The 14,862-nt window shown below is 40.7% G+C and overlaps 1 protein-coding gene and 1 long non-coding RNA gene across 4 annotated transcripts in view; one reads left to right on the top strand and one right to left on the bottom strand.

Annotated features, from left to right (window-relative positions):
• The window catches only part of LOC311129753, a 73,121-nt gene extending 68,399 nt beyond the window's left edge, over nucleotides 1–4,722 (bottom strand). Inside the window, exon 1 of the long non-coding RNA XR_014613306.1 lies at nucleotides 4,696–4,722. This is a non-coding gene — a long non-coding RNA (uncharacterized lncRNA). The remainder of the gene's footprint in view (nucleotides 1–4,695) is intronic.
• A 20-nt stretch (nucleotides 4,723–4,742) lies between these two features.
• Nucleotides 4,743–14,862, top strand: part of LOC311129752 (growth factor receptor-bound protein 14-like) — a 41,794-nt gene continuing 31,674 nt past the window's right edge. The window contains exons 1-3 of one of the 3 annotated variants that reach the window (XM_084162177.1): nucleotides 4,743–4,986; nucleotides 5,399–5,613; nucleotides 7,104–7,236. In XM_084162177.1, the coding sequence (XP_084018303.1) occupies nucleotides 5,426–5,613; nucleotides 7,104–7,236 (321 nt within the window). In that variant the 5' untranslated portion in view covers nucleotides 4,743–4,986; nucleotides 5,399–5,425. Of the gene's footprint in view, nucleotides 5,614–7,103; nucleotides 7,237–14,862 lie in introns of all 3 variants that reach the window. The other 2 variants (XM_084162179.1, XM_084162178.1) reach the window with 2 other exon arrangements.

The raw sequence follows: 14,862 nt of genomic DNA, 5'->3' as shown, positions 1-14,862 counted from the left end.
CGATAGACTAGTGTCCTGTTCAGGGGGTATACTTGTACATCAAGCTGCCTCACGAAACAGGAGATGGGCTCCTACCCTACAGAAACAGGAGATGGGCTCCTACCCTACAGAAACAGGAGATAGGCTCCTACCCTACAGAAACAGGAGATGGGCTCCTACCCTACAGAAACAGGAGATGGGCTCCTACCCTACAGAAACAGGAGATAGGCTCCTACCCTACAGAAACAGGAGATGGGCTCCTACCCTACAGAAACAGGAGATAGGCTCCTACCCTACAGAAACAGGAGATAGGCTCCTACCCTACAGAAACAGGAGATAGGCTCCTACCCTACAGAAACAGGAGATAGGCTCCTACCCTATGAGCCATTCCGGCTTCCACAAGGCTCGTTTAAGGCTACTTACTTACTTAATTACTTACTTACTTACTGCTTATGCATTGGATGAATAAGCATGGGACTATTTACATTCACCTTAACAGAGACTTCAGCAGTAGCATGTCACTTCTGTCATTTATTTGATTGTTTCCTGTTGTTTTTTTTGTGTCATGCTTTGTCAGTAGTTCTCTCCAGAGAGGGGGCCTTTCTTATGATGGTGTGTCTAAGTGAAAAGGTAATCTAAGCCAGGTGGAGCTGTGTTATTGTGACAGTGCTGTTAGCTCAGGCTCATTTACACTGGGAATGCATTGCTGGAGGCACACAGCTCCCTTTCATACAGATCTGTCTGATTTCCATTGAATTGCTAGGGGGCTGCTTAAACAACTGAGGACCCATAAGGCTCTGGTCAAAAATAGCGCACTATATAGGGAATAGGGTGCCATTTGGGACGCACACTGAGACACAGGAGCCTCTTCAGGGTGAGACTGAAGCCATGTTCTTGGAATAGATGCTCAGTGTCCTCAAGAAAACCCTTTAGAGCTTGTTTTGTTGTTAACTGTGAAAATACACAATGATGGGCCATTTGATGGCTCTCGCGTTGACTGGAATCCAAGAATCCAGTGATAAGAAAAGCAGAACATACTTACTCATATTTACTCAAAACAAGTGATATTCAGGTAGTGGGACTTGTAACCCATTTGTTCCCACATTTTTCCCAGACATGCCACTATGCAAATCTTATGCCATTTGCAGATTTGGGGAGTAACAGATTACATGTAAAAAAATAAAAAAATAAAAAAGCAAATATATTGTAATCAGATTACAGATACTTTTGGAAAAACTAGATAATTACTTCTAGGATTACTTTTAAATTCAGAAAGGATGTTTGTGAGAAAATGATTTGACACCTGTTTTCTCAATGACATTCAAATCAGCATTGAAAAAAGGCACAATTTTAAGTTTGTTCCTAATATTTTGTACACTCAGTGTATTTGTGTATTTTACCCAAATGTTTTTTGACCAGTGGACAGCCAGTGAAAAATGTGCTCTTGCAACAGATGCATAGTACGGATCCCATCCTATGGAATAAAAGTTTGAGGGATTTCCTCCCTTCCTCCGTAGTATTGTGTTCCACATACTGTCAAAAACAAGTTTAATTTAAGAAGACCACGAGTGGGGCTTTTATTGCTCAATCTAATTTGTGCTGATAAAAAAAAAAATCCATAGGCCTAACGGACACATGCTCAAACTTGCACACTTTTGATAGACTTAAACAGCTGCAAATTATTGAGATATCAAAGTGTCACCAACAAAAAAGTTAACAATCGGCCTATAGCAAATGCAGCATATGGCATTAATCTTTCACATGCAAATAGCACTTTTCGGTAGTGCTTAAATCATGCCATTCCATGAGAGCAGCATTTATTTTTCAACTCGAAGCAATGAGCCCATCAGTCCTCCATGACAACAAAATCATAAACAACAGAGTAGGCAAATACGTTTTAAGTTTTTGGGTTATGCTCAGGTAAAATAATTTTTGCTAACATATTTCCATGTCCTATTCTTGAAGATCAAGGGGTATTAAATGAACTGGAATGACTGGAAATCTGACAGACTTTGTTAAAGATAAAAGCCTAATTATATTAGTATCTGTAGTAGAAAGGAATGGGTTAGAAGAAGCCTAAATAACCAATCCATAAAGTAAAATGCAACATTCATTCATGGCCAGCTATGTAAACTCTAATATTGATTTATCCTGCAATAGATGTCGTTCAATTGGTAATATACATTTTTGTCTTCTTCTAATGTCTCTGAAGGGGAAAGTAATATATTAAAAGTAACTGAAAGTAATCCGATTACGTTATTGAGTTTGGGTAATCCAAAAGTAATGTTACTGATTACAATTTTGGACATGTAACTACTTACTGTAACAGATTACATTTAGAAAGTAACCTACCCAACCCTGGTCATTAGTAACCCTAACATGTAATCCATATAGATTTTTTTAAATATATTTTTATAAAATATTGAAAAGAATGTAAACAAGTATGTTTTATTCTCGGTCACAATTGTGACCGATGGGAACATATACAGTGGTGTGACTATAATACAATGAACAGACATTGACCCCTATTCCTCAGCCCCAATATCTATATACCTCAGCCCACTTACCCACACACCTAAACCCAATTAGCCACACACCCCCACCCTGTTACCCCCATGCCCTGACCCTAACACCCACATGCCAATATCCTAATATTGATACAATCAAGTACCGATACACCCATATCCTAGCCCTAAATGCCCTATTTGTTACTCATAGACTCCTTTGCCAATACTCCTCATCCCTGTTACTTGCCTAACTCAGCCCTGTTACCCACTTTCCTTTGGCCTGTATTCCCTAAGTCACCAACAGTAACCTATCTAGCAATTCGCTGCACACCCCAACCCTGTTATTTGCATATCTTAGTCCTGTGACCTCTGACCTGTATACACTAATCATTTCATAGATAAACTCATAGTACAGTTGTGTAACACATGTGCCCCAGCTACATTAAACTTTTTTCCTACCACAAACTTGTTACCAGAAAGAATTTCAATGGACAATAGACGTTCATCCAGACCCAGCCATATGAGCCTTGTGTATCCCTACACCCCATTACTCATGTAAACCAGGTAAATACTCCTATAAAATAGGTGTACCCTAGTGCCCAAGCCTCAACATTCATACAAACAAGGTCTACAGTTGTACTTCAGCCCCAATATTCTTACAGACCAAGTGTTTTTTTTGTTTTTTTTTACAGGTCTACTGCGACATGTCAGCCCCAATTGTCATAAAAATAGGTGTACTTCACCATTTCAGCCCCAATATTCATACAAACCAGGTCTACACCTGTTCTTCAGCTCCAATTTACATACATTTTACATTTACATTTTAGTCATTTAGCAGACGCTCTTATCCAGAGCGACTTACAGTTAGTGAGTGCATACATTTTCATACTGGCCCCCCGTGGGAATCGAACCCACAACCCTGGCGTTGCAAGCGCCATGCTCTACCAACTGAGCTACACGGGGCCCCTACAAAGTATGCACCTGTGCTTGAACCCCAATAGTCATCTAAGCCAGGTCTAAATATGTGCCAAAGCCTGAATACTCATAAACTGTAAACCAGGTCTACACCTGTATATCTCGGCCCAAATACCCATACAAACCAGGTTTACACCGGTGGCTATGTCCCAATACTCTGATAAACCAGGTCTACCCTTGTGCAAGAGACACTAAACAAACCTATTGAAATAAAATATTTGTTACATTATTACACTAATTCAGTTTATGGGTCTATACATGGCCAATCCCCCTGAAATAACAAAATATATATTTCTACCGTCAAAATCACTGATTTAAACACACAGTATGTAAAGGCTAATGGATAATTGTAAAATCATCTTGATCAATTATATCCATAACCCAACTCAACTTCAATCTACTTAAAAAATTAAGAATCCGCTATGATTAATATGTTAGAGCCACTGTATTTTCCCATTGGTCACAAATGTGACCGCTAAGATATGTTCATATACCACCAGCATCATGGATTCAATGTATTGAAAATGGAAGGCACATATGTAAACTAAACCCTTTAAACATTATATTTAGAAAGAAAATGTACAATAAAATGTAAATGTGAAATGTGAAAATATAAAAAAATGTCAATAATGTATTTGTTTTTTAAGCTGTTGAATACAGACTTCTGGTGCCAAATACAGTATGTCTGTAAAAGTACACCTTGGAGATTTATGCTTGTTGTCTTGTGACCATTAGAGAAATCATATAAAACGTATCTGAATCATACTAGACACCTTAATAATGCATAATATATTACTTATTTGTTGATAAGTACAACTTTAACTTCTCTAGAGCCTGTAAAGTACAAACATATTTCCACTAATGTGACCAATGGGAGTAAATTGGTTAATAGCATTTGCCATAAAAAAAATTTGCGATTTAAGTAGCACTTTGAAAAGTTGCTCCTGTACAGGTAATGGCCACTTTTCAGTTTTGAAGCACATAACATTAATAATCACCCTCAGCAGCCAACAACAAATTAATGTTCAATGTCTACTTACTAATAAAGTAGAAATAGTCATAATTGGCGTTAGAAACATTTGCAAAGTTTTGTATGGAATGAAGAAGTTCTGTCATCTAGATTTCAGCAAGCTAAGTAAACTGGTACTGCGACCAGATGTTACCTTAATCACATGCAGGCATTCATTATCTACAGTAGCCTCTCAGCCCCAGCCCAGTCTCTGTTACACATTACCTTTCAGATAGATGTTATCACGTCAACCACCGCCCCACATAATGCCTGGCTGGCTGTCACAGAATGACACAGCCTACCACACCACAGTCCACCACATCATGGCTGAGTCACTCTGTCTGGGATACTCTCCACTTCGACATGCATCCAGTCCAGCACAGGGCTCAGTTTAAAGTGCAATTGGGACCTCAGTGCGAAGTCTGTGACAAAAGGAACAGTTGGTATTACAGTCTGGTAGCCATCCAGGACTCATTACAGAGCTAAGTTACATACCAACAACTAACAACCCTTTGTGTAAGTGTGCTTTGTGTGCAGGTCTGTTTTCCAGGTAGTGGGAGAGAAAAAAAACGAAGAAAAAACTAACAAAGAAATAAAGATGGAAAATTAACAACTACAACCAAACCAGGGGGAAAAAACAGACTTGGTGCATGCATTTTAATACGCCACTGTGTCAAAGCGAGTGCTCATTTGCAAGCCATTGCGTTAAAAATAACTTTATTGTGGTAGATCATGTTTTGGTAGGAGGGTTTATTTTGCCCCACTGGGCCAGTCTCATGGGCAGCAGATGAGCCTTGCAGAGAGGCTTGTGTGTGCTGTGAACAGACAGAGGATCCCAGCCAGCTCTTGCTCCCTCTCTCACTGTGCTCTGCTCTGCTACTGGCCTGTACACTCCATTCCAACAGCTCGTCTCTTTTCTCTGCTCCAGATGATGCCTTGGATATAGCCGGCCCCCATGAGTGATATGAGTAACACACTGGAAGACATACACACCTCTGACAGCCTCGGAGAGAAAGCAGAGATTTTTGGGAGTGGGAAGGGTAATGTGAGTGGCTTTTCCAGCCCATCCCTCATCCCTTTGCATGCTCCTTTACAACCACCAAATGCCCAGCTCTCCAGGACTGCTGTCTGCCAGGGGAATAGGTATGGTTCATTTCTCCTTTGGAATGGCTGGTGTGAATGAGCATGATTTATTGTCACATTTTTCTGTCTAAAACACAAACCTCATAAATGTGTTAGTAATATATATCCCTGCATTTCCTCCAAAAGCCTCAGCGTATCTATCTTAGTTTATACTGTAAGTCACTACTTTAAAGTTAATCTTTAACATATGTGATTAGTAGCTCGTACAATGTGCTCTCTTACAGAGGAATAGTACACCCTTTGTATTCACAGCAGCAGGGCACAGAGGTCCCAGTTGAACATTTGCTGTAGACTTTGTACCGGTAAACGCACGACTGTCAGCGAGAGAATGGTTTTACCCAATTTTGATAATACACTGAAAGAACTGGACTCGTCTCAAACACCTGTTACTTTGCTGCTTGTAATTAGTAACTTAGTAACTGTTGTGTGTTTACATAGCAGTAAGGAAATGTCAATGTGAGCCACCTTTTACCATTCAAGGCCTTCAAATCAAATGTATTTGTCAAATGCGCCGAAGACAACAGGTGTAGACTTTACCGTGAAATGCCTTCACATATAAACTGTGTTAAATCTCAATTTCATATCTTCTCATGATACTAATGGAAAATGTGGTGATGCTTTTGTCAGCCCGGTCATTCCCACACGGACAAGGTTACTTTTTCTGCTAGATTTTGATATGAACGAATGAAATGGACACGCTGGCTGCGTTTTGTGAAGTGAACAGCATAACGGCCATCATGACCGCTCCCTCATACAGACACTATCAGAAACCCATGTCAGATAAACATAAGGATTATAGGCCTACACTGTATTTCAGTTGTGGATTCACTATGCATGAACGGGGCGACCCAGCTCTACAGAGTGTAGCCTATACATAATGTATAGACGGGAGCCAAACTGTCTTGAATAATGTCAAGTTTAATGGACTTTATGGTAACTTAGAGAGAGCCAGGATCCAAGGGCTCTTTCTAAGCTGCTCACTGGTGAGGTGGAGGGTGCAGTGTTATCTATCGCCTCATCAAAGATCTGTTTGTCGCTCGGCTGGGTGTGTCGTCTGACTGGCTGAGAGCGGGAGGGGGCAACACAGTCACAGACATGGCCAGTGTCACTGTCGGTCAGCCATGTCTGTGTCTGTCTGGAAGTATCAACTGTTCAGTCATACTGATCCCCTCGAATGTACAGAAGACACATATTATTCACAACAAAGGCACAAACAATAGCTAGGAGGTATACAGTAGAATCTGGCAATACACACGCTTCAGTTTGGGTGTAGGTAGAGGCTAAGAAGATCCCATGACTCGCTGTAGGCTCCAGACAGACAGCCATCCAGCCATCTAATATATAATTGCAATGACATTACCATGAATGCCTCTCTCTCGTCATTCCAGATGGAAAGACTGACCGACAGACAGCATATTGTTTGTGTTAAGAGTCAAGCTCCTTGGTTGTCAGTATAATGTTTTATATACTTATTCTTTCCCTCTCTCCAGGAAAATTAAAGAGGGAGAGGAGTCTCTGCTGGCTGCCCCTGTTCCAAGCCTTTTCCCAGAACTCATTCCCTCAACCGTCTCATCACTTGTCTCCGATTGTTTATTACCCTGGACCAAAAGTGGCGCAACTCAGGTGAGCAGATATTTTATTTTATTTTACACAGACATATAGAAAATACAATGCCCCCCTGTAATGTTTTCCAGTGAAAACCTCAGGCATTACATGTGATTCTAAAAGGGATGACACTGCCAGATAAAAAAACAAGCCGCAAGACACGTGTAAATTCAAATTCTCGCATAACTCGGTCATGCTTGGCATGAGCTAAGCGTCTAAAACTGTAGGGCGTGAGGACGCAGAACCAGTTGTGTGAGTATGCAAATGAGGAGAAATTAGGAAATTAGAATTCTTCTTCAGCACACTACAGAGAATCCGAAGAACATGTGATTGTGAGATCCTGACTTTGTACCTAGATTCTGCATCAGCAATAGCGTTACAATGAACAACACACTTGTTCTAATGGTACAACGTGTACAACCAAAGAGCTCAGACAAGGGTGGTGACCCAGTATTTATGTAGGCCTATGTGGTGGTGTTGTATCGCCACACTGCCACGCATGCTGTTCTTCACCCTGCCATGGTTTGCATCCCAAATGGCATCATATTCCCTATGAAGTGCACTACTTTTGACCAGCTCTATGGGCCCTGGTCAAAAGTTGTGCACTTCATAGGGAATAGGTTGCCATTTGGGACGAAGCCATAGAGCGTGGTAGAGAGTGTTGACTGTAAAGGAGGTGAATGTGGGGGAGAAGAGAGCTGGCACTGGATCAGCGTTCACTCCTCACTGGACCCTGGCTCTGCTTTGTTCTGCTTGTTCTCATCACATGGAGTTCCTGTGCTTGAGTGAATAATTATTCAGTGCATGCTTGGGTAACACTGTTATAAAAAGAATAATCCAAAAACAATTAATTTGTTTGAGTAAAAGAACATGGCATTAGCCATGGCAAAAGGCATAGAATTGCAGAAAAAGTGCTTTAAAACTGCAAAATGTTCTCTCAGCTCCATGGAAAAATTTGTAGAATTGCAGGAAGTTCGCTTTAAAACTGAAACAATTTCTCTCCGCTCCATGGAGAAATGTGTAGAATTGCAGGAAATTGGCACACTTGGACAATCAGAGAGGGGGCAAATTATTGTGGCCCTGGTGGCACAAAAGAGTCAAAAGGTCTGACTGCAAGAGATGCTTCGGGAAATGGTCACAACGGGGGACCAGTGTGTGTGTGTGTTTCAGGATAGGGGGGTGTATCTGAGTGCCATCAGCTAGGACTTGACATTGGTTAATCAAATCTCTTGCTAAATTTTGCATGCCTTCTCAAACAGCTACAACTGTATATGCATTCGCACATCAAGTCTTCTCTTGAGTTGGACTCGGGGATGGAACAACATCTGAGCTTGTGGTTGTTTGTGGGGAAAGGGTGGTGTGTTTACTGTATGTATCCCAGATCTGTTGCTATGGGGTAATGATGTTGGGGACAATACAGGATGAATCACAATAATTGTTTGCCTAAATAATAATTGCTTGCCAAACATTACATTTTTGAAATGCCAATCCTGGTTATAGGTAACAATCCTTCGTATGAACTGCCAACATTATGATGCATATTATTCGTTAATTGTGTAAATAAATTACGATATGCAAGATTTTTAATATATATATATATATATATATATATATATATATATATATATATATATATATATACAGTGGGGAAAAAAAGTATTTAGTCAGCCACCAATTGTGCAAGTTCTCCCACTTAAAAAGATGAGAGAGGCCTGTAATTTTCATCATAGGTACACGTCAACTATGACAGACAAAATGAGAAAAAAAAATCTAGAAAATCACATTGTAGGATTTTTAATGAATTTATTTGCAAATTATGGTGGAAAATAAGTATTTGGTCAATAACAAAAGTTTCTCAATACTTTGTTGTACACCCTTTGTTGGCAATGACACAGGTCAAACGTTTTCTGTAAGTCTTCACAAGGTTTTCACACACTGTTGCTGGTATTTTGGCCCATTCCTCCATGCAGATCTCCTCTAGAGCAGTGATGTTTTGGGGCTGTCGCTGGGCAACACGGACTTTCAACTCCCTCCAAAGATTTTCTATGGGGTTGAGATCTGGAGACTGGCTAGGCCACTCCAGGACCATGAAATGCTTCTTACGAAGCCACTGCTTTGTTGCCCGGGCGGTGTGTTTGCGATCATTGTCATGCTGAAAGACCCAGCCACGTTTCATCTTCAATGCCCTTGCTGATGGAAGGAGGTTTTCACTTAAAATCTCACGATACATGGCCCCATTCATTCTTCCTTTACACGGATCAGTCGTCCTGGTCCCTTTGCAGAAAAACAGCCCCAAAGCATGATGTTTCCACCCCCATGCTTCACAGTAGGTATGGTGTTCTTTGGATGCAACTCAGCATTCTTTGTCCTCCAAACACGACGAGTTGAGTTTTTACCAAAAAGTTATATTTTGGTTTCATCTGACCATATGACATTCTCCCAATCCTCTTCTGGATCATCCAAATGCACTCTAGCAAACTTTAGACGGGCCTGGACATGTACTGGCTTAAGCAGGTGGACACGTCTGGCACTGCAGGATTTGAGTCCCTGGCGGCATAGTGTGTTACTGTTGGTAGGCTTTGTAACTTTGGTCCCAGCTCTCTGCAGGTCATTCACTAGGTCCCCCCGTGTGGTTCTGGGATTTTTGCTCACCGTTCTTGTGATCATTTTGACCCCACTGGGTGAGATCTTGCGTGGAGCCCCAGATCGAGGGAGATTATCAGTGGTCTTGTATGTCTTCCATTTCCTAATAATTGCTCCCACAGTTGATTTCTTCAAACCAAGCTGCTTACCTATTGCAGATTCAGTCTTCCCAGCCTGGTGCAGGTCTACAATTTTGTTTCTGGTGTCCTTTGACAGCTCTTTGGTCTTGGCCATAGTGGAGTTTGGAGTGTGACTGTTTGAGGTTGTGGACAGGTGTCTTTTATACTGATAACAAGTTCAAACAGGTGCCATTAATACAGGTAACGAGTGGAGGACAGAGGAGCCTCTTAAAGAAGAAGTTACAGGTCTGTGAGAGCCAGAAATCTTGCTTGTTTGTAGGTGACCAAATACTTATTTTCCACCATAATTTGCAAATAAATTCATTAAAAATCATACAACGTGATTTTCTGGAAAAAAAATTCTCAATTTGTCTGTCATAGTTGACGTGTACCTATGATGAAAATTATATTAATTATATATATATATACAGTACCAGTCAAAAGTTTGGACACGCGTACTCATTCAAGGGTTTTTCTTTATTTTTACTATTTTCTACATTGTAGAATAATATTGAAGACATCAAAACTATGAAATAACACATATTGAATCATGTAGTAACCAAAAAAGTGTTAAACAAATCAAAATATATTTTAGATTTTAGATTATTCAAATAGCCACCCTGCCTTGATGACAGCTTTGTGGACTCTTTACATTCTCGCAACCAGCTTCACCTGGAATGCTTTTCCAACAGTCTTGATGGAGTTCCCACATATGCTGAGCACTTGTTGGCTGCTTTCCTTCACTCTGCCGTCCAACTCATCCCAAACCATCTCAGTTAGGTTGAGGTCGGGTGATTGTGGAGGCCAGGTCATCTGATGCAGCACTACATCACTCTCCATCTTGGTAAAATAGCTCTTACACAGCCTGGAGGTGTGTTTTGGGTTATTGTCCTGTTGAAAAACAAATGATAGTCCCACTAAGCGCAAACCTGATGAGATGGTGTATTGCTGCAGAATGCTGTGGTAGCCATGCTGGTTAAGTGTGCCTTGAATTCTAAGTAAATCACAGACAGTGTCACCAGCAAAGCACCCCCACACCATCAAACCTCCTCCTCCATGCTTCACGGTGGGAACCACACATGCAGAGATCATCCGTTCACCTACTCTGCGTCTCACAAAGACACTGCGGTTGGAACCAAAAACCTCAAATTTGGACTCATCAGACCAAAGGACATATTTCCACTGGTCTAATCTCCATTGCTTGTGTTTCTTGGCCCAAGCATGTCTCGTCTTATTATTGGTGTCCTTTAGCAGTGGTTTCTTTCCAGCAATTCGACCATGAAGGCCTGATTCACGCAGTCCCCTCTGGACAGTTGATGTTGAGATGTGTCTGTTACTTGAACTCTGTGAAGCATTTATTTGGGCTGCAATCTGAGGTGCAATTAATTGCTGATTTCTGAGGCTGGTAATTCAAATGAACTTATCCTCTGTAGCAGAGTTAACTTTGGGTCTTCCTTTCCTGTTGCGGTCCTCATGAGAGACAGTTTCATCATAGCGCTTGATGGTTTTTGCGACTGTACTTGAAGAAACTTTCAAAGTTCTTGAAATTTTCCGGGTTGACTGACCTTCATGTCTTAAAGTAATGATGGACTGTCGTTTCTCTTTGCTTATTTGAGCTGTTCTTGCCATAATATGGTATTTTACCAAATAGGGCTATCTTCTGTATACCAACCCTACCTTGTCACAACACAACTGATTGGCTCAAACGCATTAAGAAGGAAAGAAATTCCACAAATTAACTTTTAAAATATATACACTGCATTCGGAATGTATTCAGACCCCTTGACTTTTCCACATTTTGTTACATTAGTGAAGACATCAAAACTATGAAATAACACATATGGAATCATGTAGTAACCAAAAAAGTGTTAAACAAATCAAAATATATTTTATATTTGAGATTCTTCAAAGTAGCGACCTTTTGCCTTAATGACAGCTTTGCACACCAAGAATGTGATTCACCCCCCCCCCCCCAAAATAAAAAATGTAAATGATTTGGCTTAAATATTCCAAAATGTCTCTACACCGCCAAGGGGAAGGGCCTCTAAAATCCAGCTGTGTCAACGGGCCGACCGTGCCCATTACCACGCCCCCTGCCCTGTCCACAACCTAAGGCCCTTTTTGATCCAGAAAAAACCCTGCAAATATTAAAAAATATATGAAAAATCGTATGATTTTTTTAGTGCTATTCAACGAAAGTGGGGGAATAGGGTTTAGAAATTATTGAAATATGATCATACTTAGTGACAGTACAAAATTGGCATAATTTCATATAAATGATGACAGAGCATTTTGGCATTCAAATGCCTGCTGACTCATCCCTCTGTGACCAAGAGAAAGTGGTCTTGTTTCAATTCTACTAAATGATTTTGTATTTTTTCATATTGAGAGCTCTAAATCCATCTGAGAACCTCACAGCGAGATGAGACTGTGTTTGCTGCAATCTCCCGTTTCATATGCCATATTGTAAGCGGAGCTGCAAGGTTCACATCCTTTGTCTCAATATGCCAGATAATGTAATGTGTTGCTCCCTATGCAAATGAGGTGTCAGATTTCACATGCTGCATCTCCGATGAGAGCAGAGAATAGCATGCGAAGTTGGACAATCAGAGCTGTCACGGAGTGCACAGCAATTGATGTTTCGCTGTTCACAGAGCGCTCTGTACACACAAATTCAATTCAGATACAAAATAATTAAATTCAGCCTGCACTGCGGAAAAACATACGACATGGTCACACAACTGCTCTTGCTGTTCGTGATCTACAGAAATGCATTTGTAATTAATGAAGTAACACCAAAACTAATCTAATTTTGATTTGAATCAAAACATTTTCCTTTTCTCATCACAGGTCAGGAGCAATGTTATTGTTGTACTGCTCATATTTGATTTGAGCCAATGTTTAATTTGTAATGTATGATATATGAGAGTTTACAGACCCCATGCTCGGTGCCATTTACTAAAATGGGAGCGCACTCATTATGTTTCCAGCTTCATTATGTTTCCAGCTAAAAATGATGGTTATGCTTCAAGAAATGACTGAACATCAAAATGAAAAGTTTTGCTATACATTATCCCAGAGACTGTCAAGTCAGGCTGGCTGTGGCTCGTTCGTTGACCCATTCCCTGGAGGTGATTGGCTCCCTGCAGGTGTTAATTACACTCATTAGGTATCTCTGGCTGGGGGAGGGGAAGAGGCAAAGGGGGGTTAGCCCAACTCAGACCTCTGACTCATGGTAAAGCCTGAAATTACAGAGCTAACCGAAGAATATCAGCAGCATTAGACCTCGCTCCTCAGCTTTTAATGAGTTGCTTTCAGCATATATTTATCATTCTCCAGTTTGCTCCGGCGCCCGCCATTGTGCAATTTAGAATACTTCGTGATTTGCTAAGGGGCTGTAATCAGATTGTTGTTTGTTCTCCTGTATATAGTCTGATAAGATGCCTGTAGAGCTTGATTATCTTCCCCAAAGAAATTAAAGTGTCACTCTTCACTTCATATGGCAGTCTCAAATGAGCCCTTTATACCCGATCCCCTTTCCACTTGACCCAGGATTTACACTGGAAAATTAGATAGTGATTGCAATTCTCTAATGCACCCCTCGCTCTATTGTTTAAAAAAGTCCAAGGGATTAGCATGGATTTGTCATTCTCTTTTGATTTTCGAGAGTGAAATACTTCGAAATACTTTCTCAGCTGTGAAGAAGTAGAATGACACCTTGGTGACCTCAGGCTTGAACAGTGTTGCTCCTTGTTAGCCTGTCTCAATGTGCTCCTTATGTAACACAGTGATGAGGGCTGCATTCGCACCTGATTAGGCTGACAGGCTTTCACTCAGCCTTTTGAGCTTCGCCATTGTCAAGACAAAGGGACTATGTCAGACTGGCCAGCTGTTTATGTGTCACAATCCCCCAGTTGCAGGGTCACGACCCATCTTCACCAGCACTTGAGAAACCGGTGACATCACTGCCCTAGCCCCCCTAGCCTCATAAATGGGTGTGCCAAGGTCTGTCTTTTGAATCCCCCAGTCTGTCTTTGAGGGTAGTCTGTTTCCAGGCAAAACTGCTTACTCTCAACATTTAAAGCCGCAGATTATAGTGTCTATATATCATCAGATTTAATGATAAAGTAACGAACGCTTTACTTCCCTGTTTTTGAAACACTTTGTCCCACAAAAAGGTGGCAGTAGTGTTAAATGATAAAAGATATAGGGACAGGGCTAGACTTAGTGGTGGTGGTGTCTGCCTTGGTGCTAGTTGCCGTGGCAATTGGAGCAGCCAGTGTGCTTGTGCATGATTGACCAGGTTTTAGTTTACTGTGGTTGGCCTGAATGCCCATTCTGAATTATTTCCGAGGCCCTTTGCTTGACATGTCTTTGTTTTACATGGGCTTTAAAAGCTATTCCAGTCGTGAGAAAGCAGTTTGCCTGAGCCCCTGTCAACCGTGCGTTTTCAGTGTCATAGTGCATTTGCATAAGAAAGTCTATTGTGTATATCATTTGCCCTTGTCCATATCATGTTTGCTTCTCTGTCATATGTTTTATGGGAGGAACCAGTTTGGCCACACATTGTTTGAGTTCTATCATCATTGTTAACATTCAATGTTAAATATTCAACTGTTCAATATTAAAATGTTCTTCAAGCGAATTCATTAATATTGTATGAAGTATTATTTAGATACCGAATGCCTGTGGGGGTTTAAAGTTGTTGTTTAAATTATTGGAATTTTACATACACTTGTGTTTGTGTAGGGCAGACACTTTAATCACTGATTATTATAATCAAACACAATATTTTATGTTTGGATATGTTACATACTGTGTAGTGACTGTTTGACACAGTATATCATATTTTAGGTTTAATCACAATTGTTCAATTATCATT

This window comes from Coregonus lavaretus, assembly GCF_964263955.1.
Source record: "Coregonus lavaretus genome assembly, chromosome: 5".
In the NCBI taxonomy this organism is placed as follows: domain Eukaryota; kingdom Metazoa; phylum Chordata; class Actinopteri; order Salmoniformes; family Salmonidae; genus Coregonus; species Coregonus lavaretus.
This window is presented reverse-complemented; position numbering and strand designations above follow the sequence as displayed.